The sequence below is a fragment of the Lontra canadensis genome, unplaced genomic scaffold (genome assembly GCF_010015895.1).
Source record: "Lontra canadensis isolate GAN:19392208 unplaced genomic scaffold, GSC_riverotter_1.0 scaffold78, whole genome shotgun sequence".
Taxonomy (NCBI): Eukaryota; Metazoa; Chordata; class Mammalia; order Carnivora; family Mustelidae; genus Lontra; species Lontra canadensis.
Genome location: NW_022631072.1, coordinates 412569 through 438429, shown reverse-complemented (window position 1 = coordinate 438429; position 25861 = coordinate 412569). Strand labels below are relative to the sequence as shown.

The 25861-nt window shown below is 50.3% G+C and overlaps 1 protein-coding gene across 1 annotated transcript in view; it reads left to right on the top strand.

Annotated features, from left to right (window-relative positions):
• CAPN14 (calpain 14) overlaps positions 1-19671 on the top strand; it is a 36747-nt gene extending 17076 nt beyond the window's left edge. The window contains exons 6-22 of the mRNA XM_032882029.1: positions 257-431; positions 1024-1089; positions 3366-3451; positions 4655-4729; positions 5807-5970; positions 6857-7020; positions 7538-7546; positions 8013-8218; positions 9158-9194; positions 9689-9745; positions 11301-11358; positions 13963-14027; positions 15377-15445; positions 16062-16140; positions 16744-16860; positions 17201-17256; positions 19614-19671. Of these exons, the coding sequence (XP_032737920.1) occupies positions 257-431; positions 1024-1089; positions 3366-3451; positions 4655-4729; positions 5807-5970; positions 6857-7020; positions 7538-7546; positions 8013-8218; positions 9158-9194; positions 9689-9745; positions 11301-11358; positions 13963-14027; positions 15377-15445; positions 16062-16140; positions 16744-16860; positions 17201-17256; positions 19614-19640 (1510 nt within the window). The 3' untranslated portion in view covers positions 19641-19671. The remainder of the gene's footprint in view (positions 1-256; positions 432-1023; positions 1090-3365; positions 3452-4654; positions 4730-5806; positions 5971-6856; positions 7021-7537; positions 7547-8012; positions 8219-9157; positions 9195-9688; positions 9746-11300; positions 11359-13962; positions 14028-15376; positions 15446-16061; positions 16141-16743; positions 16861-17200; positions 17257-19613) is intronic.
• The last annotated feature ends 6190 nt before the right edge of the window (positions 19672-25861 follow it).

Here is a 25861-nt window from a genome sequence, read left to right as displayed (position 1 = left end):
CCCAATTCCCCCTTCCCTTCCCTTCCCTTCCCTTCCCTTCCTTTCCCTTCAGCTTTCCCTAATGGATGGAGTTGTTTAACAAGGATAGGAATTCAGTATATATTTTCTCCTTTGCCTCGGATGGAAGGAAGGAGTAGCAGGCATATGCCCAGAAAAGAACCAAGCAGGGGCTTCACTAGACTCATTTGGACCATCCCAGGCTACAGTATGAATGCCCTTTCCCTTCTACTCCCATTTGTACTCCTTCCCTGGGCAGGCTCTCTGGCTCCTATGAAGACTTGCAGCGTGGGCAGGTGTCTGAAGCACTCGTGGACTTCACTGGAGGGGTGACAATGACCTTCAATCCAGCAGAAGCCCCTGGCAACCTCTGGGACATCCTAACCCGAGCCACCTACAACAGAACCCTCATTGGCTGCCAGACCCACTCGGGGGTGAGACTGGGCTGTGTACCAGCACAGTGTCCTCTCCTGCTGCCATCCCCTTCATCCACCAGCTTCTGTTCTCACCTAGCGTTGTCCCCAAGACCCCCAACCAGCTCTCGCTCCTAGAGTCCTGGTGTTCAAACCTGAGCAGCCAAGCAGAGCCCTCAGGGGCCAAAGTGAAATGCAGATGATGTAGACAAGCAAGCTAACGGTGACTAAGTGTCAACCAGGTGCAAGGGGCTGTATTAGCACAGCTGGTCTTTACTGACTAATTTAGCAAAAACCAAGAACGTGGAACCAGCATAGGGAGCCCTGGGTTTGGCCCCGCCCCCATGAGTGACCACCCGCCCACCCCATGATGGTTTAGCAGCTCCAAATCTGAGCTTGTCCTCTGTCCAAAGGGATGGGAATCATGCAGAATGGCATCCTGACTTAGAGGCTCCAACAAGTGGGTACTGAAGAGCTTTGACAACTGTGAGGCCACTGTGTGGGTCTCCCTCAGCCCTCCCTGTAAGCCCTTGCTCCAGCCACACAGGTCCCCATGCCCCCCAGATAACCTGTACACAGCCACAGGCTGACAGGAGCTCTCTTGTCTTCACAGATGGAGAGGGTGCTGGAGAATGGGCTGGTGGGAGGCCATGCCTATACCCTCACAGGAATCAGGAAGGTGGGTGGAACCAGCCCCTCTGTTTCCCTTCGGGCTCCCCCTTCTCTCTTGGGGCTTCTCACCAAGGCTTTGGTGAGCATTATTAGCTGTGTCCAGTCTCAGGGGCTAATTCTTTACCTGCTAAAGCAGGGGCTGGGCTCCCTGCACCTGTGCACCCATGTTCTGGAGTGACGTGGTGGGTCCAGCCTGGGCCACCTGCAGGGCACCATCCCAGCCCCTCTGCCCTGAGGAAGCCCTGCCAGTCAGCCACCCAGCCCTGCTGGGCCTCACCACCCTTCCTCGAGGCCCTCTTTGCTCTGGGCTACCACTGATGACCTTCCCGTCTGGGGCTTCCCACCCAAATTCCCGCTTCTTTCTCACACACTCCTTTCCATCAGCCTCCTGGGTCCTTCCCATGGTTATTCATCTTTTGAGCTGTGCTAAGCATGGAGGGAAAGAGGCATCAGACAGGGACCCTTTCTACACAGAGCTCACACACAGGGATGGAGACAAACTGTATGTAAAAATGGGAAGGAAGCAAAGTAGAAAGTGGAGGGAAGAATAGATAAAAGGCTTTAGGGGCTCAGAGGTCGTTGAGGAGACATTTGCCTGGTTGAGTTGGGAAACGTCAAGAAAGGCTTCATAGAGGAGGTGGCATTGAGCTGGCCCCAGAAAGGTCAGTAGATTTGTCTGAGGGAGAGGGGTACTCTGGGTGGATGGGGCATGCAGGTGAGAAACATGCAGTTCCATCATCGAGGGCCCCTGATGTCTAGAACAGCCTGACGTCCCCAGGTCCTCCAGTTCCCTTTTATGCATCCAGATCTCTTCAACTCAGCTCCCACCTGTCTTCCTCCGCCTCCCAGACCTGCATCAGTCATGTGTGTGTGTGTGTGTGTGTGTGTGTGTGCACGCACGCCAAGAGTTTTTCATGTATTCTCATACTTCTTTAACAAAACTTAGACTTTGTTAATATTTAGTTATATGTTTATGTCCATATTTTGTTTTATATTTATTTAATATATTCATTTTTTAATTTTTTTGATTTAACGTTTTTACCAAAATGTAGCACTTCCTGTGCACTAAGTCATGTTCCGGCTGCTTCACAAATGTTAACAATTCTCACAACAACCCTGTGAGGGGGTGTGTTAGCGTCCTGGGCCTGCAGTAACAAATCACCGCAAACTGGGGGGCTTCAAGCAACGGAAATTTGTTCTTTCACGGTTCCGGAGGCCAGAAGTCTGAAACCAAGCTGTCATGGCAGCCTGTGCAGGAGGGGTGGGTGGTATGGGGGTTGTGGTAGGGGGTCCTTCCTCACCTCTTCTGGCTTATGGTGGCTCCTAGCACTCCTTAGCTTCCGCTGGAGAGCTCCCGTCTCTCCCTCAGTCTCCACATGGCCTTCTCCTCTGTGTCTCCCCCACCCTTCCTTTCCCTTCTCTTGTCACTGGGTTTAGGACTTCCCTAATCCATGGTGATTTTTCTTTTCTTTTCTTTTTCTTGTTTTTTTTTTTTAAGATTTTATTTATTTATTTGAGAGGAGAGAGTGAGCCAGAGAGCACAAGCAGGGGACGGGATGCAGCAGAGGGAGAGGGAGAAGTGGGGGGTTCCCCACTGAGCAGGGAGCTGGACCATGGGGCTTGATCCCAGGACTTGAGCCGAAGGCAGACGCTAACCTGACTGAACCACCCAGGCACCCCTCCAGGGTGATTTCATCTCCAGTTCCTTAATTCTATTATGTCTGCAAAGACTCTTTTAATAAATAGGATCACACTAGGGCAACTGGGTGGCACAGGCGGTTAAACGTCCAACTCGGTTTCGGCTCAGGTCGTGATCTCAGGGTTGTGGGATCGAGCCCTGTGTCGGGCTCTGTGCTCCGTGTGGAGTCTGCTTGAGTCTCTCTCCCTCTGCCCCCCTGCCTGTGTGCACTATCTCTCTCTCTCTCTCTCACTGAAATAAATAAATAAATATTTAAAAATAAATAACTAAATAAGATCACACTGACAGATATTGGGTAGATCTATCTTTGGTGGGGGAGGAGGAGCACCATTCAACCCATTACAGCAGACGTGGCTATTAGCTTTACTTTACACATGAGGAAATAGACCCAGAGAGGGTAAGTAACTTGTGCTAGGTCTTGGCAGCTCTAAGAGGCAGAACCACTTTCTCTTCTCCCCACGCTCAGGGACTTCCATCTTCCACTTCAAGGTCTCATCTGGCAGGCACGGATCTCGCCCAGATCTCTGCAGCATTTGCGCTTGGCACTCAGCCCAGCCACCGAAATTGCTTCTCATTTTGCGCAGGTGACCTGCAAACATGGACCAGAATATCTAGTCAGGCTGCGGAACCCCTGGGGCAAAGTGGAATGGAAAGGAGACTGGAGTGACAGGTGAACACCCGGGACGGGCTGGCAGGGTGGAGGAGGGGCAGGGCAAGCCTGTGAAGGAGGCTGCCCTCTGCATGCCAATTCAACATTGTTCTTCGGTCTCTAGCTGGATCGGGAGAGCATTCCGACGGTGAAGGTCAATCACTCACATTTATAAGATGCTTAATGACATATAGACGGTTTTCTCATTCATTATAATAACCGAGCTAATGTTTACTGAGAGCTTGCCAGCACTGTGCTAAGCCCTTTGAGTTTTTTTCCTGCCCTTATTTATTTAAAAGTAAAAATTACCTTGACTTTGAGCATGTAGAGACCTCTCTTATGTGCAAGCTGGCCTATTTCCTTCAAGCACTTTGAGTATTTATTATCTCTGATCCTCTGAACAGTGCTCATATAGGTAGGGAGTTTTATCCCCATTTTACAGATGAAGAAACTGATGATTAGTGAATGAATCCCTTAAGGTCTTTGGAGTTGAATCCATGTTCTTTCCCCGGCACGATTCAGTGTGCTCTTGGGCCCACTGGGTCAGAGACAGACAGATCCGGATTGGCCTGGACCTTCTGGTTCTGTGTCGTGACCTCCAGGAGCTCTGCTCAGACCAGAATGGGAGTCTCTGTGTCACCCTCCAGGGATTTCGTTTCAGACAGGAGTCTGGGTGACGTTGGGATTCACCTCATTGTGTGCCCTTCCTCTGGGTCATAACCTGGTGCTGCCTGATGTCTAATGTTTGAAGACAGTTGTTTTCTATATTTTGTCGCATATTTAGTTGTTTATGTGGGGAAATAATACAGGAAAGCCTTACTCCCTTGTGATCAGGCACAAAAGTTCAAAACGATGGGCTTTGAAAATACGTAGTACCAAGGTCGTTTCAAATGTGCTCGGACATTTCGTAATTTTGTGATTTCGGGAAAGTGATTTAATCTGTTTTAGCCCCTGTTTCCCAATATGGAAAATGGCAATAAAAATCCCTACCTTGCAAACTTGTTGTTAGCCTTAGGTGAGATAAAGTCTGTGAGGGGCCTGGCCCAGAGCTTGGTGCCCTGTGAGGGATGAATTACTGTTACATGTTGTTTTTAGAAGACGGGATGTGAGATTCAGTTGTTTGCAAAGCAGCATGAGGAGGAGAGAAATAATGACACTTCTGAGCATCTCCCCCACATCCCCCCAATCCTTCATCCCCACAGAAACACCCTTTTCTCTTTTCAGGTCAAGTACGTGGGAGCTACTGAGCCCCAAGGAGAAGATTCTACTGCTGAGGAAGAGTGATGATGGCGAATTCTGGTATCTGACCTGGAGACTTGGGGCAAATGCTCTGGCTTCCATTTGGACACCCAGCCTGCCAGTATTTACTGGGTGCCACACATGTGTCCAGCAGCCTCATGTGCAGAGATCACAAAGACCTGTTAGGGACCCGCAGCTCCCACAAGCAGTCACAGTCCCTATGATGAGAGCTGTGACTTCTGGCATGGCACCCGGAGGGCACTCAGTACTGAGCAAGGGGGCGGCCACCTCCTTCTCCCTGCTTTCTACCCTGTCTCTTGTATCTCTCAAAACACTCAAACCCAAGGTTTTGTCTTTCCTGGCCTGAAAGAGAGATGAGGAAAGAAGGCATTATAAACTCTAAGCCACCTCGGAGCACCATGGCCAGATTCCCACCCACCCCAAAGCCACTCAACCCCGTTTATGAGAAGCCACCAAGACGCCTTGAGCGGATGCTGTTTCTGGGTGTCTGATGGGAGCCCCACCTGCTCCCCTTTCCCTTCTCTTCTGGCCCTTACTATTAACTTCCACCCTTGTTCCCATGGACCCCTCTTCCCCCATTCTGCACTCTTTCTAGACTGCTGTGACTCCTCTCTCTTTGAAAGTGGTCGCTGAACTCAACAGCCCTGAAAGTACTATTAATTTCCACTTTACGGATAGGTAAACGGAGCATCAGCCAGTGCAGATAGCTTGCCTTGGGTCTCAAAGTTAGTGAGTAGGGGCTAAGGCTTTTATCAATGAACAGTTGAGAACTGACTTGTACAATTATTATTGGGCATTTATATCTCAATCGACCAGCCAGGAACGCCCCAGTTCAGCTTTATCATCGCAATCGGCACAGAAAGAATGTTTCCCCCGGCACGCTTTGCAGAAGGCTGCTTCCAACAACGGGCTGGGGGTGGGGGAGTTTTCCCAATGGCCCAGGTCCTCTGATGCACCCTCACACTGATCGAGCCAGCGCTGCTCTCCTGTGTCCCAGGCGGGCTCAGCTGGACAGAAGGGGGAGGTCACCGGGTGGGGCCGGTGGGACTGCTTGGTTCCGCCCCTGCTTTAGTCCTGAAGAACGGACATTGTGCTGTGCCCCCGTCCTCTCCACAGGATGACTCTGAAGGACTTTAAAGCACATTTCATGCTTCTGGTCATCTGTAAACTGACCCCAGGCCTGCTGAGTCAGGAGGTGGGCCAGAAGTGGGCCTGCACCCTGCGGGAGGGGAAGTGGGAGAAGGGGAGCACGGCCGGTGGCCGGATGAAGTCGCCCCGAGGTAAGCAGGTGCACAGGACCTGGGGTTCTGGGGGCTGGAGTGGCAGCTTGGTCACTCTAGTGGGAAGGCGGGCATCTCGGGGGCATCCGGCTGATTGTGAGGAATTCTGATGGTCGAGCCACGTGCTCTGCCTCTGGGCTGTGTCCTCGGTCCCAGGAAGGGACAGGCACACATGCACGGTAGAAGGAGGGGGGTTCAATCTTTGGTTTTAGGACAAAGCCATTTCTATGCTGAAATAACCTCCCCTAAAGGCAGACTTGAAATAGTAATTTTATCCTATGCATCAGGCCCTCCTTGCCTGGGGATTGGTGGTGAAACAAAATTAAGGATTCTCAGCTCACCGGTTACAGGAGACAAAGGTGTCTGAAATCTCAAACTGGAGAGATTTGGTCACCGTGTCCCTTTCTCCATGCTGGAGGTGCTGAGCCATCCCTGTGGAAGGAAAGACCTGTAGGGTGTGATCTCAGGGGGCCAGGTGCCCTTGGCTCTGGCTTCCCCCTCTCACCACAGTGGTCCTCCCAAAGGCTGAAGTTGCCCTTCAGCTAAGGCTTTGTCCCTGTTAAAATGCAAATCTCCCCGAAATCATGGACCTGTTCTCAGTTAGTTAATACAGTCCCTTACTCAGGCAGTCAGTGCCTATGGGGCACAAAGTCTGTGCCAGGAACCGTGCTGTGCAAAGGGGCTATGGTGATGAGAAGAGCTCTTGGTCTGTGTGTCTGTAGAACACAGGGTGGGAGAGGTAGGTGGGGGGTAGAGGGGAGGCTGAGAGCTCCACTCTATCCAGATGGACCTCAGGGTGGGAATCTTAGGACAGGTGCTCTGGGTCTGTGGGAATGTGATAATCAGGGAGCCAGGGCCTGCCTCACCTCACTGTGTCCTGGTCCAGACACATTCTGGAAGAACCCGCAGTTTCTGCTGTCCGTCTGGAGCCCTCAGGAGGATAGGAGATTCCTGATGCCCTGCAGTGTGCTGGTGTCCCTGCTCCAGAAGCCAAGGCACCGGCACCGGAACCGGAAGCCTCACCTCGCCATCGGCTTCTACCTCTTTAGGGTGAGTGGGTCACCTGGGCATGCAGCCTCACGGGGCGTCTCCCACCGCTGGGCATCCTTCCTCCTTGTTTCCTGTCCTCTTCACCATCTGTATGTCTACACACAGACCAGGGTGCCGACCTTGACTCTGTCCTTTGGGAATATGTGATCTAGAACACATCACCTGCGGGCCCTTGAGCACCCACTTCTTCATCTGTAGAGTGGGGATGCTGATATTTGTGTAAAGAGTAGACCAGAGGGACACTGTGCGCCAGGGTGCCTCGTGGTGCCCGGCACACAGTCCATAAAGTCAATACCACTGTTCTTTTCCTCTCCCCAAAAGTCAAGGTTGCCTTCCCTCACCCTTTCCCAGAATTCCTGAGGATGGATTAAAATGTCACTGATGAGAAGAGCAAGTCTTATGGGAGAAACGGGGGGCCCCTGGGGGAGCCTTCTTACATATCAGCCTCCGTTAGTTTGTGCTTGAGGAAGAGCTGCTTTCCCGGCCTAATGAGGCCTCTCTTTTCTCTGTTTTTCAGTTGAGCAAGGTGAGTGCCACACTTGACCAGCTGGCCCCGGTTTGGAGTGATGTCACGTGACAGGTTCAGCCTGACTGTGGGAACCTCACGGCACGTGCTGTGAGGACGTCCGGCAACAGTGCCGAAGGGACGAGCACTTGACATTCTTTTCACTCAGGGACCGTGAGAAATCCTTTTGCCTCTATAGAGTCGTCTCTGAGCCTGGTGCAGAACCAATATATTTTAGAATTTATTAAATGTAATGTTAAATGAACTGACATGTGTTTCCTCAGCCCCACAAAGGAGCAATGGTGCCCATTCCTGACACGTTGTGGTTTTTCCTTTTCTCTCCTCACCCCCTTATCCCTCCACTGGAGCAGGTTGGGTTTGGCTAATCAGAGAACACCTGCATCCTATCTCCTGGCCAAGAGCCCCAGGGCCGGCCACAAGCCCTGAGTATCATCTTAACTGGGGCTCTTCCATCCTCTACCCGCAGTACTATGGTGACCCGAGGAGACTTCCTCCTGAGTTCTTCTGGGAAAATGGCCCCCTCAGCTGGCCCAAAGCATTTCTCACAGAGAGAGAAGTGAGTCAGGAACTACAGCTGGTGCCAGGGACGTACGTCATTGTGCCCTGCACGTCTGAGGCCAGCCAGGAGTCGGAGTTTCTCCTGAGAGTCTTCTCCAGGAAGCACATCTTTCAGTAAGGACCCAGGACTCCCCTGGCGGTTGGGGCCCCCTCTGGACAGGGGGGTATGGAGGAGGAGGAGGCAGAAATGGCAGAGGATGGAGTCTGTGTGACCAACACAGGAGAGGGTAGGGAGAGCAGAGAGCTCCCTGTATGGAGAGCTCCCTTCTCCTCTTCCTCCCCGCTCTCCTAAGAAATGAACAGTCTGCTAGACATGTGAGAGAAAAAGCTAGAACAGACTTGGCCCTTGACCTCCAGAAGCTCAAGGCCTGGAAAGGACAGGGATGTTTGAGCAGTGATTTATGGTACATTGTGTCCCATGCAAGCATTTATCTGCACAGGGTGTTAGCAGAACATCAAGGAGGGGGATCTGAGGCAATCTCCCATGGTCCTGGGGGCAGCGGGGACAGCATCAGGGAGGTGTTAATTTCTAGGAGATGCATGGGGGTTGTGCACACAAGGCAAGGCTGTCGTCAGTGAATCAGCTTGGATCCGTAAGTGTATGCGAGTGAATCAGTAGACACACTTTCCAGCCCAGCGTCTTCTGCTCATGACTGTTTCGACATGACAGCCCTTCAGGGCTTAGAATCCAGTTCTCTATCTTTTTTATTTCATACGTAGTCTGACTTGACCTTGAACCTCACTGCCTAGCAGTGCCGAGTTGTATATATGAGTAGGAGTCGCTCGGTATGGGTGGGGACAGTGGAAGGCGTGCCGGGCGTGGAGATGAGCAGCAGCCCCAGGCACGTGGAGGGGGACCAGCAGTGTGTGGGGCCACGTGGCTGGACTGTTGACTCCAAGAAGAAGTGGGGGGGGTGTGAGAGCAAGGTGAGCCCACTTTGGCAGATTAGCTAACAGACTTGGAGGAGGTATTCCCTGGGGAGGGAGAATATTGGCCAAAAGGCTCCCAAGATGCCCTCCAAGAATTAATTCTGCCCTTTGTTTTCCCCACAGTGAAATTGGCTGCGACGCCAGTGCTGTTTTCTCTAAGGTGCGTAGGCAGGTGGGATTCCCCATGCTGGGACCATTTCCAAAGAATGGTGGGCTTCTCCCCTCACAGTTCATGTGTCGGGAAGAAGTCTGCAGTTCCTAAGGTCCCTACTCTATGGCACTCGTACTGTGTTACTTACTGTGCCCTAAGAGTCCCTAGGTTGTGCTATTTTTGCACCAGGAGAACTGTCCTTCTGGTCGGGTCCTTGTCATGGAGGGTCCAGAGCCCCAGGTACACGAGTTATACATTGACTTGCTTCTGCTTCTTTCTACCTGGTATTTCTTTTATCCATTTTGCTGTTTGCTACTTCCCCAAAGGCAGCGAGAATTGGAGAACCAAAGGAGGTATAAATGCTGTAGTAGGAAACTTAAGACGGTGCTCAAGGTCCAACTTAGGATTTCTGGAGCCTGGGAGGTCATGAGACACGAGTGTGTGCATGAGCGTCCATTCATCCAGATGAATGACGAGGTCTTTCCGTGTGTCTATTCCTCTAGGAAATAGTGGACCAAAATGAAGGGCAGGATGAATTCTTCACTAAACTCTTTGAGAAGGTAACTTGGCCAGAGGTGGTGGCAAGCCGAGGGCAAACCAGGGGACAGAATGGAGCCTAGAATTCCATGGAGGGTGTGTTTGCAGCCACCTGACCTTGGGTACGAAGTGTGACATAAGGCTACTCTTCCCCAAACTGCCACTTTCTATTCAAGTCCTCACGTCTTTAGACAAGTAAGCAGAAGAGGATTGTCTCCAGAAGACTCCTGTAAAATACCAATCTGTTCTTGAAAGTGACATTGATTAGTTAGTTGTAGGAGAAATAGCTTTAATCTTTAATTCCTGAGAAAATGGAATTGAGAGTTAAGAATCATTGTTGGCAGTGGTGCAGAGCATGATGACAAACTCTAGGGGCCTGGCGGGGAGGGCAGCCCAAGGAGGAAGAGCCCTTTGGGTGTCACCTAGAGAAGTGATAGGGCTGGGAAGAGGGCATTAGGGAAAAGGAGGGCCTGGGGCTGCATACCTGGTCCCCTTGAGGCCTTTCCTTGCACTGACCCGGATCACAAAGGCCAGCGGTGTAAGGTAGGGCTCTAGAGGCCACTCTGTCCCTAACCTGCAAGACGCTAGATCCGCTGAAGAACAAGATACGAAGTGCACTAGAAATCTGGCGTCGGAGTGTGTAATGATGTCATTAAAACTAGAAGAGCATGAGCTCCTTGTGTTACTCTGGATTTAATTCACAATATGCCTGCCCCTCATCTTCTCTCATATTCTCCCCTGGCATTTTGCCTAATGCAGCCAGAGAGGATAGACAGAATCTTACATGTGTCGTTCATAAATGTTTTCCTCTATACCAGGGATTTCCAAACATTTTCTGTTGCAGTCCTTTTTATTTTTTTTAAGAATTTATTTCTGTTGCAGTCCTTTTATCAAATGGAATCTCATTGAGAACCCCAATATATATATATATATAAAACAGATAAAAATATATTATGAATGTGTATCTATTTTATAAGCTCACATTGATTATACATTTCATATGTATATTTTAAAGTTAAAAATTTTTTTAAGATTTTATTTATTTATTTATTTGAGAGTGAAAGAGAATGCAAGAGAGCACAAGCAGGGGGAACAGCTGAGGGGGAGAAGCAGGCTCCCTATTGAGCAGGGAGCCTGATGCGGGGCTCAATCCCAGGACTCTAGATCATGACCTGAGCGGAAGGCAGATCCTTAATTGACTGAGCCACCCAGGAGCCCTTTTTAAAGTAACATGTCAGTATAAAAGTTGCTTCTGATGAACTTCAGAACTTGGAGCCTTGGCTGAAGATATCTTATTAAGAATAAAATTCAAACCAAATTGTTTGCTGAACTCCTGAAGCATCTTGATAAAAACCAGTTGGAGAAACACCATTATTACAATGCTTCCTACAAGTCCTGTCCTGCTGGGGTTTCCTGGACTTGACCCCCCGGGCTTACTTACTCTGCCTGGAAGGGACGTATATACCGTGCTGAGCAGGTGCGGTAGTGACTTCCCAGCCCCCTTCTCCCGCAGCCCCTCTGCATCTAATGAGCCTCCGGTAATGATAATTTTCTCCTGCCACTCTGCTCCCACTTCAGTATCCAGAAATAAATGCAGTGCAGCTGCAGAAGATCCTGAACCACATGACCTGGCCAAGTGAGTATTTCAGAGTCATCCTGTAGGACTCAGGGGGCATGGCTGTTCTGAACTCAGGGTCTGCTCTCTTTCCCCTGTGGGACATGTGAGTTGCTGCACGAGGGTCCCCTAGGCAGCTGTGTCTTACCCCAGAGTGGGTCATGTAGCGGTAGAGAAATTTATACAGCTTGGAAAATAGTTATTTCCTTTCTTGTTTGGGGGGTTTGGTTTTGTTTTTGCTTTGCTTAGTTTGAGTGTGTAGAGATGTATGGCTGTGAAAATAAAGATTTCTGATGTTTTGCTAGTTTGAGAATATCTGAGTACTTCTTTCTTGGCATATAGATTCCATGTGGAAGGACTGTACCCAGCCTGGCCTATAAATATTGTATTTATATACAATATAAGTACTGACCAGCCCCCCCACCGGGAGCCTTCTAATAAACTCATATTTAAGTTGAGCAACCTACTAAATTTGAAGGAGGGGTGCACATCCCCTCAGAGGGCTCCAAATGGCCAGTGTGGATGCCTTCATATGAAACTTGAGGTGAATTATTAAGCAAGCTTAAAGCCCGTGGAAACCTTTTTGTATATATATTTCAAGTGGGAAGCACATGATTTCTCCAGAGAGGAGAATGAAGTTCAAAATGAAAAAAGTAAACCAAACAATTAAAGAGTATTTGCCACCTAACATATGTGATCGCTTCTACTTTATATGAAGCCAAGACTTCAGACCCAAACAAATTATAGTCCAGGGTGTTGTATAACTCAGAGCTTGAAATAATTTCCAGATGGTTCCTCATTGCCAAATTCAAGTATCATAAAAGAGCCAGAAGGAGAGATTCTAGAAATTATATAAGAATACCCCCCCACACACACCCCAGAAAGTAAATTCTAGGGAAATTATCTAGAAGAGATGGCTTGAGCACACTTACAATTTTTTAAATGTTTTGAACACAAGTATGCAAAATGGTTTCCCAAAGAATGTGTGGATGGATCACTTTCATTTAGTCCTATGAGAGAATTTTTGGATTGACAGCTCAGAGAACTACTGTGGTTTTGGGCGAAATCCTTGGTAAAGTATCTGATGGAGAATGATGACATGTGGGTTGGAAAGTAGCAATAGAGATGTAGTCACAAGTCTGATGACCATTCCCAAGAGTTACATAAATACAAAACCAGAGGGGGTAATTCTGTGTCATAGATGAGAGTCGGCAAGTATAGATGAGAGTCCCAGGTTTCTACCCTTGGTCCCCTTCACTTCCTCAGCTTTTATCCATGACTCAGAAGAGGATGCAGGAGGTGGGCTTATCAGATTGCAGATGGCGCAAAGCTGGAAGGAATTCTGCTATAATAGATAGCAGAATTGAAATTCAGAATGCTCTTAACAAGCTGTGCCCAAGCCCAAAAGATGAAACAGAGTCAGGATGATAATTAAAAACTGACATTTCATTATTTTTTTAAAAAATTGATCGCATGAGTTCCTGGCAGACGAGATCTCATTTTCATGGCAGCTTATGTGAAAGATATCTGGTTAATTTAGTTGACCTGGAACTTAACACGAGCTCAGAGTTTCAAGTTGCTGCTAAGTAAGCTAATCTAAATTCAGGCTATATTTAATGGAAACCTTTAGATTTGTATTTTTGAAGTTGCGTTCCAAGGAGTATTAGACACTATGAAGTTTTAGGAAGTGTTCCATGAAATAGAAGGGGTTAGACTCTGTGGTCAATTGTGCTCAGGAAATTCTGCATTAAACAAAAACAAAATTTTAATGTTGGCTTCTCAGTACCTATTATAGGCTACGATGCACGGTGAATGGAAAAAAGGGTCCATAAATGCAAAATATTTCAAATACAGTTGAACTCAAAACCCTTTCTCTGCAGAACATCATCATTGGAATGTAATTTGGGGAATACAGCTTGAAGATTTGGGAAGTCATAGCCCCGTTGTACTCTGTCTGCTTCATGAAACCACAACCGAAGGCGTGCATTCTGGTCTTGGTACCACATGTAGAGAGAAGATGGTAAAGCATAGGGTCTAGAGGAAGGCAAAGAGAGCTTAGAAGCCACGTTTAGAGTGGAGGGGAGATGTTGAAGAGACATAGGCCTGTTTATGCCTTTCTGGAGGCAGAACTTGGACTAGGGACTAAATTTTGGAGGAGCTTCCTTTGGAAGTAACCTAAATTCCTCCTGACTGGAGCTCTCCATCCGTATGAAAAAGTGAACGCCCGTGACTGAGAGACCGTCCACCAAATATCTGGAGAAAGGATCCCCCAGTTTAGGTGGGGCTTGAACAAATTGATCTCTCAGCTCTCTTGCAGATTTGGGGATCCGTGACTCTGTGAGGTACCTAAGTCCTAGGTACCTGGGGCCACGGTCACCAGCCTACATGGAGGCAAAACTGCGCTGGGACCGGGTCGTCTCTGCGGGGCTTTATGGTGCTCCTTGGGTGAACCAGAGCAGAGCCCTTTCTCTCCGCTGCCCTCTTGTTCTTACTCCCTGCTACCGCCTATAAATGACAGTCATTAGAACCTACAGGTGGCCTAGATAGCTCAGCCTCTTCCTGTTCAGAAAAGGGCTGTGCCACCCTAGGGCCACCTCCATGCACACTCTTTCTGTCCCTCTGCAGGTCTGGGGAGCGCCCGGCCTCTCTTCAGCCTGGACGCCTGCCAGGGGATCCTGGCCCTGCTGGACGTATCTTTTCAGGTTCGTGGCAGGAGGCCGGCCGCTGCTGGCGGAGAATTTCGCACTGGGCCAAGCTGCCTGGGTTTGAATCCCAACCCAAGCGCTTCCTAGCCATGTGATCTCCGACAGTTCACGTAGCCTCGTTGTGGGTTCAGGTCCTCGAGTGCAGCAAGGGATGCTGTTAAAAGCTGCTCTGTAGAATCAGCGGGAGAAAGTGGGGTAACCCAGGCCTGGTGCTTGGTGCTGTCATCCAAGGAGTCCTGAGAATTACCTGTGAATAGCAAGAATCTTATTTGCCGATAGTGGGGATGAGGCGGCCGCAGGTGCTGGTTAGGAGCAATCCTCTGGGTAACAAGAAGCTGCCACAGGAGCCTCAGGCTCCCGAGTTTTCCAGCTGGTGACCAGGCCGTGGCTGTTCCTCTTTGCAGAGCAGGAAACCAGAGTAAGCCCTGTGGTACGCCACCCACTCTCTTTCCCTGGCTCTCAGCACTGTGATGTTTCTAGCAAACCCTCTGCTTTTCTAAGTGGACAATTGAATCGCAGTTTCATTATCCATGGTACAGAGAGGCACGTGGAATGGATAGTATGTATGGGGGGGGTGGGCGGAAGTGAAGGTTGCAAGTAACAAAGGGAGTCTTTGCAGAAATGTTGCAGAGGAGGGCGTGTGGCAGCAGGCAGGTGTGCTAGCGTCGGGGGAGGGCCCAGCCTTATCGCCGGCTGCATGAACCTCAACAGGATCGTACTCTCTGAGCCCCCATTTTATCATCCGTTTGGGGGGTAGTGAATACCTACCCCCCAATGAAGTGAGAATGAAGTAACGTAGGTCAAGCCTGTAACTCGGGATCCAAGAAGACCTGCGTGTGGTGGTATTTTGACCCGGTCTCTCTGATGCAGAGCTATTTGGACATGATCTACAAGGCCCAGTCATTAAGTTTTTAACGTTTTATAAAATGACTAAATGTAAGAGCTGCCCTGTGATGGACTCCCTCCAGAAGCTGGTTTTAACAATAATGGGGAAAACAGTGACCGTTTTTGTTTTTTTTTTTTAATTTAAATCCCATCAAATAGTCTGTGTTGGAATATCCTGTCTCCCTAAGTGCTAGCTGTGGTCATCACCGTCATGCCTCCTGTCCTCAGACTTCTCCCTGTGCGGGTGTGTTTCTGGCTCCTTCTGTCCCTTCCTAGCAAGGGTGGGGCCACTCTGGGCTGGACGGACCAGCCAGCAGAAGCCAGGCAGGGCTATGAGACAAGGAGCAGGGCTGTCCACAAATGGCACCCTGTTGTGTGGAGGGCCCGCTGCTGCTCCCAGAGGTGTGACAGCAACTCCCCAGGCAGCTTTGACCTTAACCCTCTATCAGCTTAATGCATCCGGCACTGTGAGCATCCAGGAGTTCAGAGACCTGTGGAAGCAGCTGATGCTCTGTCAGGTAAGAACAAGTCTTCCCCAGACCTCCTTACAGGGGCGGGGGTGCGGGCAGAGATGGCAGTTCTGCGAAGCTGTGTAAGCACCACTCCCCTTTCAGCCCTGTGTACCCCACTGTTCACCCCGCGGCTCTCCCCTCCCTTCAGTGCGCCCGCCTCCCCTCTCTCCTAAACTCAGCCTATTGCAATAGTCTCCTGGATTTCTAAAGGGCACGTCTGATCATGTTGCTTCCTTGATGAAAGCTTTTTGAAGACTCCCTGTGGTCTTTGGATAAGGTCTGAGCTCCTTAGCAGGAAAATTAAAGTCCTGCATCAGCTGGCTTCTTCCTCCTTGCCCAGTTTTTACTCACCACCATCCCTCTTGTCTCCTGGGTCCGAAAGCCAGCAGGCCTTCAAGGTTTGGAGAATGTGCCTAAGTCAAGCACATTTAGCTATGCTCAGACTGTCGATCCGCGTGACAAAAAACCCCACTCCTTTTCTCAGAAGCCCAGACCCTCTGCCTACTCCTGTAGGCCTGCTGCGGGGTCCCATGCTGGCCACTGCAGCATGGAGGGGTGGGGGGCTTGCAGGTGATGCTTGCAAACGTGTGATTCCCGAGCCTTTGGTGTGGGTTCTGCGCAGGAGGTTTTCCACAAGCACGACAGTCACCGGTTGGGACACCTGAACAGGACTCAGCTGAGGGCGGCCATGAGGGACGCAGGTAAGCCCAGGCTGAGCAGGTCCTGTGGGGTGCACTGCTCTGGGTCGGGGTGGGGGCATCACTTCTCAAGTAATCCCAAGGCACAGAGCTGCTCCCCGGGTCCAGAGGCCTGAGGCTGTAGATCTGCAAATCACGGAAACGTGTGTTATCACTGGTCACAGCTGACAGTGCTGAAGGTTGGGGCATCCACACTCTGGTTTAATCACCCACGCCGAGGGCTAATCCCCACTTAACAAAGAAGCAGTTACCGGTCAGAAAAGTTCGTAAATTTGTCTGGAGCTTGAATCCAGGACTATCGGGCCCCAAAGGGGATGTTCTGGACCAGTCTTGGACAGACTGCCTCCTGCCTTGAAGGCCAGCATCCCACTCTATAAAAAGATCCTCGTGCTGGTGGCCTAAGGGTGTGGGAATGGGGAGTCGAGATGGAGATAATGTTAAGGGACTAACTAATTGAGCAGTCCATACTGAACCCCATGAAAGAAGACCCCCCACGTTATCAGGATTCGGGTCCCAGAAGGGGAGGGACAGCTGCAGGGGCTTCAGGTGGAGGGGCGGGGGCATGAGGTCCCCAGCACCCATGGGGGGAATCTGTGTCTGACGCAGGGATCGTGCTCAGTGACGACGTCTGCCAGCTGATGCTTGTCCGCTACGGTGGCCCCCGCCTCCAGATGGACTTTGTCAGCTTCGTCCACCTGATGCTGCGTGCGGAGAGCATGGAGGGTGAGCTGGTGGGAAGGAGGCAGGGCGGGCACTCCTTGGTGGATTGCCCCCTGTCCCCGGTTCAAGCAGGAGGGAGGACAGCTGCTGGGGCAGAAACAACGGGCCAGAAGCTATAGGGACACACTGGCTCTGTGCCCAAGAACCCCACCTGCATGGCCTCAGACTCATGTACATCCCACCTGTCCCTGGGCCAAAGGTCTGAGGCAGCTCACTTGCCCTAGTAAAGTGTGGCCACATGGGGCTGAAACCAGGCTCCCAGCAGAGGGGACAGGTAGGAAGAGCTAGTGGCTAATGTTTCCATCACACGTTAGCTGTGTTCCTTGCTGCTGCATTTTCACAGGTGCCTTCCAGAACTTAACCCAAGATGGCAAAGGGATATACCTCCAGAAGCCAGAGGTAAGCCTTTGTCCATGGGGTGGACTCACACCGTCTTAGGCAGAGGGGGCCACAGCGGGTCCAGGCTCTCATGAAGGAGTGGGGTTCTGGGGCCTTCGTTCTGCTGAGTTGGGGAGGTAGCCCCTCACTCACGGTACTTCTCCATTCGTTGGTCCACTCCTTACTGAGCACTCAGTCTGTGCTGGGTGCATAGGCAGGGACCTACACCCTGGCTCAGTGGACCCAATGACTGTGACCGCAGTAATGCCATGGGACAAATCCACCCAACTTCAGCTGTGACAGCAACACTCACTGAGTTCCCCAGTTACACGTCTGGGAGTCAATGGGTCTCGGTTGGCTGGCTCATTATGGGTGGGTGAACTGGGGACTTTGCCGGTACCCTCATTGAGGAAGCTTTGGCCGGGCTGGTCTCATTGTCTCCGGACAATAGCAGAAGTACAGGGGAGCGAGCTTACACACGCAAGGTCTCGAAGGGCAGGCACATCGTGTTGTGCAATACCTTCTGTTGTCCAAAGCAAGTCACGTGGCCAAGTCCACTTCCAACACATGGGGAATAGCCTTCTCTGTCATGAGAAGCACCTCTGAGCCTCTTGCAGAGGGCATGGACACAGAGTGAGCGAGGACCCAGGCCAGCTATGAACTCCAGCACAGACAGAAATAGGGCAACTGGTCTGAACAGGGCATTTCACAGAGGGCTTTCTGAAGGAGGTAACATCAAAGTTAAAACCTTGGAGATCAGAAGGAGCCAGGGAGGCTGAGTGGAGAGTAGGAAAGACTCAGGCTAGAGGGAACAGTGTGTGTGGTCCTGGCGAGAGTGGAGAGAATGACAAAACTGGATCAAGATGAATCTGAAAAAAGATCAAGGTCAGATCTTTCTCAAGAGCTGGCCTAGCCTTCCCCCTAGGGGCAGGGATTCTGATCTTGTCTGGGTAGCCTCTTCTCAAACCTCATACAGTGGTTTGCGTGTAATAGGAGGCTTGACAAATGTTTGTTGAGTGAATGAGATGATATGCCAACAAAACAAATCTGTGCCTGACACTGATGGTCTTCCCTGATGAATCAAACTGCACGGATTTACTGAGCACCTACTCTATGTCCGACGTGGGTCTAGGTAGTGTTCCCTGCAAAGACATTGGAATCTGGAATTAAATTATGTTTTTCCTTTGTAAAAACACATCCTCCATTTAGGCTGCTTAAAAAGGGTCTAGTAAAAGCAGAGGTTTCTTCCTTGACCTCAAATGTCCATTCTATGTAGTATCTTTCCAAGATATCGGGATACTCAGCATGTGTCTTGCCTCAGTCACAGTCCTATCTGACTGTGAAGCTAGGATTCAGCTGGAGGGTCAGTGGTTAGAATTTTCTGAGCCCATCTCCATCTCAAATCCCCAAGCTCATGTCCTGATCTCAGGCAGTCCCGCTGAGTCCCTCAGCGCAGGCTGAGAGCTGGGAGAGCAGGAAAACATGAATGTGCCATTGAAATGGGCAGCCCACAGCCCTAGCTGGATCCAGCAGTGCAATGTGCCATCATGGGAAGAGAACTGGACAGAGACCCGAGGTGAACCCACAGCATTGCGTGTAACTAGCTGTGGGATCCTTGTCGAATCAACTTCAGTATGCCTGGGCCTCAGTTTCCCCACATGTGAAATGAGTGACCTGGGTTAGGTTGTCTCTAAGATCCTCTTCAGCTCTGAGCACCTTTGGTTGCTCGAGAAGGAGATCCTTAGGGCTATCCAGGGATGTCTACAGGGAGTGGCAGCCAACTGGTTGGAATTTCACACTGGTTTTCTCTGATGCCATTGGTAACTCCAACCTTGTCATCTTCACCAACATCATTAGCAGCATCGTTCTGATGTAACTGGCCTGGGAAGTGGTTTCTCCAGAGGTCCTCTCTATGTGAGACAGAGGGACTGTGCATCACACCCACATAAAGCTGTCAGACAAATGGGCCCATAAATGGAAACATGTAGACTAGCTCTAATGGATTTCTGCTACCCAGTTGGTCCACACACCTGCACACTGCTGTCCCAAGCATGCCAAATTGAATTCATGGCAGAAAACTGCATTGAGAATTGAATACAGAATCAGCCTGCATCTTGGGTATCATCATTCACTCACACCCTGAGAAGTCAAGGTTGATTATATTTCAGGTTGATTTATACTTACTACCAGATGGTGTGGTCCCTCTGGCTAAACCATCCATTACTGTCCTGTCTCCATGGCTTCTCAGGAACAAGGGGGGAGGAAGTCCCAATCCCGTGTCAGGCTCCAGGGTCTGGTAACCGAAAAATGAAGCACCCTTAGCCGAATGTCAGAGATCTGCCTGAACTGACCATAATTTGCTTCCCCATTATGTCCAGTGGCTGATGATGACTCTGTACTCCTGAGAAGGCTGGGGCCCTGTCTGTCTTCACCGAGGACTCTGCATACGGCTCAGAGGGGGCCTTCGGCGGACACCAGTCCACACACAACCCATTTACTGTTCTTCAGAACCATGTCTCCAGTCATCATCTTCTCAGAAGGGAAGATTTCTTCTCTACAGACCTCTCCTTTGGATAGGCAGTGTGCAAAAAGGGAAAGGAGTTAGCAGAGATTGCCTTGGACTTGTAAAGACCAACGGCCATTCTCAGGCCACAACCTTTTCACAAGCAGAGATTACCTGATGTGACCTAAGCAAACTGATTCCAGAGTTGGTGTCTCGACCTTTAACAATCCTGCCTTCATGACCGTCCAGCTTCAGTGACCTTAGTCGAATGTTATCCCATTTGGGGCAGTAGTCTAGGTTTCAAGATCTGAAGAGAGACTAATACCCCGTTAAAAACTGCACCAGCTGCTAGAAATCAATGGAGGCCTAGGCTAAATTTCAGCTGTGTGGAAGTGGGGTGAGGCTCTAGTGAGCTTTCAAGAACACAGAAAATGAGAGGACTGGCAGAGTCCAGGTGGGTTGGGCTGGCTCTGACATTTGAGGGCACTGGACGGTCTTCTGCTACAGGATCTCCAGGTGGTTGATATTGGGGCGGGAACCATTGGATTTGAAACACCTGAGTTCTCCAAGGGCTTCCTGCATATAAGAGATGCCTGTCTGTTTACTTGACCTGTGGACTATCAGATCCACTTCAGATCAGTCCCCAAAACCTCCGTGTGCCTACTTTAAGAAGAGCAACCTGTCCGTGCTATAGTATAAAGCTGAGCAGTGGATGGTTGGTGTCTCTGATTTTTTGGACTACCATGCTGCCGCATCTTCACAGCATCCCTCCCAACCCCAGAGCCTGGAGGAAAACCAGAATAAAGTCCATCTTCCAAAGTCCATATATTTTACTCACAGCTTAGAGACTCAGAGCCATTTGTTAAAATTCTATTTATTCTTGATTTCCAAACTGTTCTAATAGACATGACTGTCTGGTTTCCAAGCCCGTAAAAGACTCAAGGAGGAAGCTGAATGATGGGATAAAAGGGTGTCTGTTGGCAGAACAAAAGGAAACTTGACAGTCCGATAAGTGGGCACTGAAGAAGGAGCAAACACTTTCTAAGCATGGCTTACGGAAATCGAAGAGTATTTCACTTAGCGTAAACTTTGTTGATTCCAAATGATGAAATGTAAAATGGTTTTCCATGAAGTTCCAGGTACATGAGATATTACTGATTGTATAAATGATGATCATGTATCATAGCCAGGATTTTTATGTTTATTTATTTGTCAGTATCTCTGTCCTTAGATTCTGCCATTGTAAATATTTGTTTTAATTAAATAGCTCTTGCTTTGGTCCCATGAAGGCAATCTGGGAGATTTTTGGAGGAAAGAAGGTGTTATCTCCATCCCGCTCATGACCCCTGGGTTACAGTGTAATAGTTGTGCTTGGTGCTGAAGGTGTTTATAATGAAGTTAATTAAGTCTGACAGAACCTCCCTTCTAGCTTCTCAATGGTCTGAACTGCCTTCCTACGTCACTCATGTGTTCCCCTCTCTCGCCTGGGTCTATCACTATGGTAACTCAGATGACCCACGCCATGCTGACCTCCTCCCCCATTCCTTCCAGTGCCCCCCAAAGCTGAGTGCCGGAGACCAGGGGCAGAACCCTTTTCCCACCCAAATATCCCTTGTCATCCTCTGTCACTCTGGGGCATGTGAGGCAAGTAAATGTCTGGGACAGGATGGGCCGCACAAGAGTCAGAGTGAGGTCAGACCAAAGGTCTGAGAGGTGGGCATCTGCATTTCCCAGAAGTCAAAAGCCAGAAGTCTGATCCTGACTGAGACAAGCAGGAAGTGTGCAAACCCAGCGAAGGATTAGCAAGGAATCGGTCCTCAGGTGCCAAGACAGGTGAGGTCAGGGGGTCTGGAAAGTTGGGGTGTCCACCCGTCCACCATAAGCAGGCAGAGCATACCAGGCTGAGCACTGGTGCAAGCTCTTAAAATCTCAGGGAAAAAAAAGGGAAAAAGACCCTAACTTGTGAAAAGAAGAGGACAGTTCCAAGACCAGGACTAAAATACCTGCCCTTTCTTTACCCCTGTTTTTTCTCTCTTCCTTCTCTCATGTTTTGTACAAAAACTCAGCCACCAAAGAGAACCTTCTAGATTCCAGTTGGAGCCTGAGGCAGAGCAGTCAGCAGTTGACTGTAAATAGCACTGTTTCCCTGCCACTGTCATGCTGGGTTAGAGAAATGGTTTTAGCCTCTGGGATTCTCAATCTGATGTTTCCCCAGTGAAATATCTGCATTTATATTTATAATGGGGAAAAGGAGGAAATGAGTTTCATGGGTCATGGGTAGGTCAAAGTGGGCCAGCTGCGCTGGGCTGAGTTTTGGAGCAGGCTCTGCGTCCAGCAATCTGGGAGCTTTGGAAAGACGGCCGTCTGGGGTCACTAGCCCCAGATCCTGAGTACCAGCTCTTTTCCAGTGCCCTTTTTTTTTGTACCCAGGTATACAAAATCCAACAGCAATGAAAGTGAGGAGACATTAGGAAGGAACATTCTAGCTGGATGACGTTGGGCCTCAGTTTACTCTTTTGTAAAATGGACCCCCAAATGTCTACCTCACCGGGTCATTATGATGATAAATAATGCCAGCATACTGGGGGCACTCAATTAATAAACTGTCTCTTTTTTTTCCTGAAGCAGTACAAGTACTTTTTTACAACTATTATAATTTATTTTTATTTTTGTGTCTAAGAACATTGTCCCTCCTACTGACAGTTCTTCATACACACCCAGCATTTCATAGTCTCATTTCCACTTTCCTCTTCTTCCTCCACATCACCTCTCTGAACACTTCACCCCATGTCTTTGGAGTGCGGCCTCAGGAGGACTGCCCTGGTCACCGGTGTCAGGGACTCAGCTCCGGGGACCTCTGAGAAAGTGGTCGTCTGGCTATGAACACTCCCCTCCCGTCAGGCAGACAGAGTCCAGGTTGCTAGCTGGTGGTTTCCCAGGCCACAGACCAGGCAACTTCTGGGAGAGTCTTCTACGAGATGGCAGGCTGGCCAGAGCTTACTCCAGGAACTCTGCTGGGCAGCTCAGTCACGATCTAGAGCTGACCTTAGAGTGAGGAGGTGTGGCATGGCCATGGTTCAGAGGGCCGCCCCTGGCTCTGGTCCTGCAGCCAGGCACTCAGCCCTCTGTGGGAAGGCACTTGACCACCTTCTACAGTGGGCCAGGCCCTGTACTGGGCCCTGGGTACCAGAGTGACAATCTTGCAGGGTGGCAGATGACTGGCAGGTGGCCTGGCTCTGTGATGGGTGGGGCAAGTCTTCTTGGGAGATGATGCTTAGTAAAGAGGTTAGAAACTAGAAACTGAGGGGAGAACAACAAAGTTCCCCATGGAGGGTACTGCACGGGTGTGTGTGTGCGTGTGCGTGTGTGTGAAAGACCTGGGTGAGGGATGGAATCATACATTTGGATAGCAGCCAGCGGGTCAGTGGACCCAGAGCTTAGCTCTGCTTGAGGGAGCGGCATGTCCCAGGTGGCCCAGGCAGGTGGTGACCAGGGCCCTCTAAGCTCGGTTACGTCACAGCATCCGGGTCCTCTCCTGCAGGGCTGAGGCATCACCCAGGAACTTCAAGCCCGGGCCTGAGACCTCTGGGCCCTTCTTTCCCACCAGCAAAGCCAGGAAGTCAGTAGGGTACAGACAGTGACCTGGGGGCAAGACAGAGGAACTGAGCTCAAGCCCCTTTCCTGGTTCACCTTTCTGAATCTCCACAGCATCATTGACAAAATAGCGAGAACGGCACTCACCTCTGAAGGTGAGGACCTTAAGATAACAAACCAGTGGTGGGCGCCTTTATTCCCGCCTCTGTGGCATGCGCTGAGGCTGTTCCACCACTAGATGGCGCTCTGTCCCCACACATCGGCTCCTTCCCGGCCGGGGCAGGCAGGGGACAGCTTCAGCCACTAGTCTGGGCATCTGGTCCCTTTAGTGCCCTCACAGCCTGACTCAGCTCAAAAGGCCAGCGTCAGCCCCATGCAGGCCACTTTCCTTTTCTTGCTTCTTTGCTTCTGCTTAGTTTTGAATGGATGCCCTGTGCTTTTACAAATCCTGTCCTACAAGTAATGCATAGCTTTTTTGTTTCTGAAAAAGGCAAAACTATGTTTTCAAGCCTTTATTGTAAAGGCATCTCCTTGAGAGATACAACCATGCCCAGTCCACTCACCCATGAGCCCCAGCACCTAGCTTAGCCCGTGGCTAAACATGCCGAGCTCATGTTTGGGGTTCACCGAATGAATGAACAATTTTTGAAGTAATTCAGGTGAATCCTGTCACAAAAGAGTCAGTGTGTATTCGAGATGCTAACCGAAGATGTTAGCATATAAGGGTTGCTTACAGAAATACAATGTCCTCTAAAAGGGTCCCTCTGATGTGGCCCAAGATAGTTCACTATGCAGCCCTGGGCCATACCCAGGTCCCAGGGCCAGTTCAAGCCACCATCCAAAAGCTCATTAGACTCTCCCTGAAGACATTCTTATTTTGACATTCTGGGGACTTGGACATCATTTTCTCTTACATATTCAGAATTCCTCCCCCCAAAAGCATTAACCATCTGGGACAGGTTCCGGAGCCTTTTACTTTCCGCGGAAGCTATGTGAGCCGTGGGAGGTAGCTGGTCCTGGGCCAGATCCAGGCTGAGGTGAGGCCAGGTTGGTAAGTCCTCCTCTCCACCCTGAGCTCACTCAGCCTCTCCTGCTTGCAGAAGCAGAAAAGGCCAGACGTGGTGTAGCCCAATGCAGGCCTGGTGGGGGTAGTGGAAGGTGCAGGCCTCACCTTTCAGGGAGTCTCGTTGTTTTTTGTTTCCCTGACCAGCTGTCCATGGGGCCGAAGATGAGTTCCCTAACTTCCTAGCTCAACTATTTTAGGAAGTTATGTGTGCAGTTGGGGGAAATTGGATTGTATAACTTCTAAATCTGCCTCTGGACAGAACAAATTTGCAAGAGCACAGCCTGGCTTTAAAAAAAGATGCCTGCTTGAGGCCAGCTCTCCCATTTCCTGGTGTAAGTTCCCTTCACGGGTCCCAAGTGTTCCCGTCTGCTGTCCGGAGGGTGCCCTGTGGATTGCATCGGGTCACACACTTCAACAGCTCAGAGCCGGGCCTCTGCCATGCCCTCTCTATTAGGGAAAAAGCTAGATGGTTTCTGAACCGGAGCAAAGCAGAGGCCACAAGTCTCTGATGCTTGATACCCAAGCTTCCATTCTGCTTAGAAAACATCTTTTGGAAAGCTTTCATACAAAAGATCTGGTTCCCAAATTCCTTTTCATTCTGGCTGAACGAGGGATTTGACATGAGTGTTGTCTTTGCTCTGACTTCCCTCCCACTGGCTTCACATCAAGTCTCCCCCAAGAGAAAGCCTCAACATGCTTGAAATTGCCCTCACACAGCACTCAGACCAATTTGTTCATCAACAGGGACGGTGAGATGCAGCCCTGTGGCCACCCAGCGGGCAGCAGCTCAGACCCAGTTGGAGGGCCAGGCCCCTAGGTTGCCTCCTCCGACCTTTTACCCTTGGTCCCGCACACACTAGGGGAAGTGGGCCTGCTTCAGGCTCCTTGGCAAAGCTGGCCCGTGTGCTAAGCCTCACTCCCCAGAGTGCGGTTGGGGGTGGCCTGGGGGCAGCTCAGTTGGGTAACTCACCAAGAACCTTCTTTTCCTGGTCTTTGGCAACCTTGGGAAGGGAGAAACCAGAGATTGTTAGAGTGCCCTTGGCCTGGGGTTTAATGCGAAGAGGACCGTGGTGTTCTTGGGGTGCAGACACTGGGCTCCTCAAACTGCCACCGTCTCCACATGAGTGGAGGAACTTCTCAAAGGAGCGGGGTGCAGGCAGGCTTCCTGCGGACTCTAGGAGTCTGTGATAAGCTTCTGGGTTGGCAGACGTTGCGGGGAAGCGGTGCTGTGAGATGGTTGCTCAGGCCCGCTCATTGCTCCAGATCCTTGCCCGTGAGCGTGGATGGGTGTGTCCCACACCCAGGCGTGCAGGAGTGATGGCGGCTGCAGGTCAGGCAGGGCCGGGCTGGGAGGCATGGGAGCTGGGAGGAGAGGTCTGAATTCAGTGTTATGCTGCGAAAGGTGGGGTCTCCCAGGGGGTGGAAAGGATCCTGGGAGGAGGTGCTGGCGACATGGGAGACGC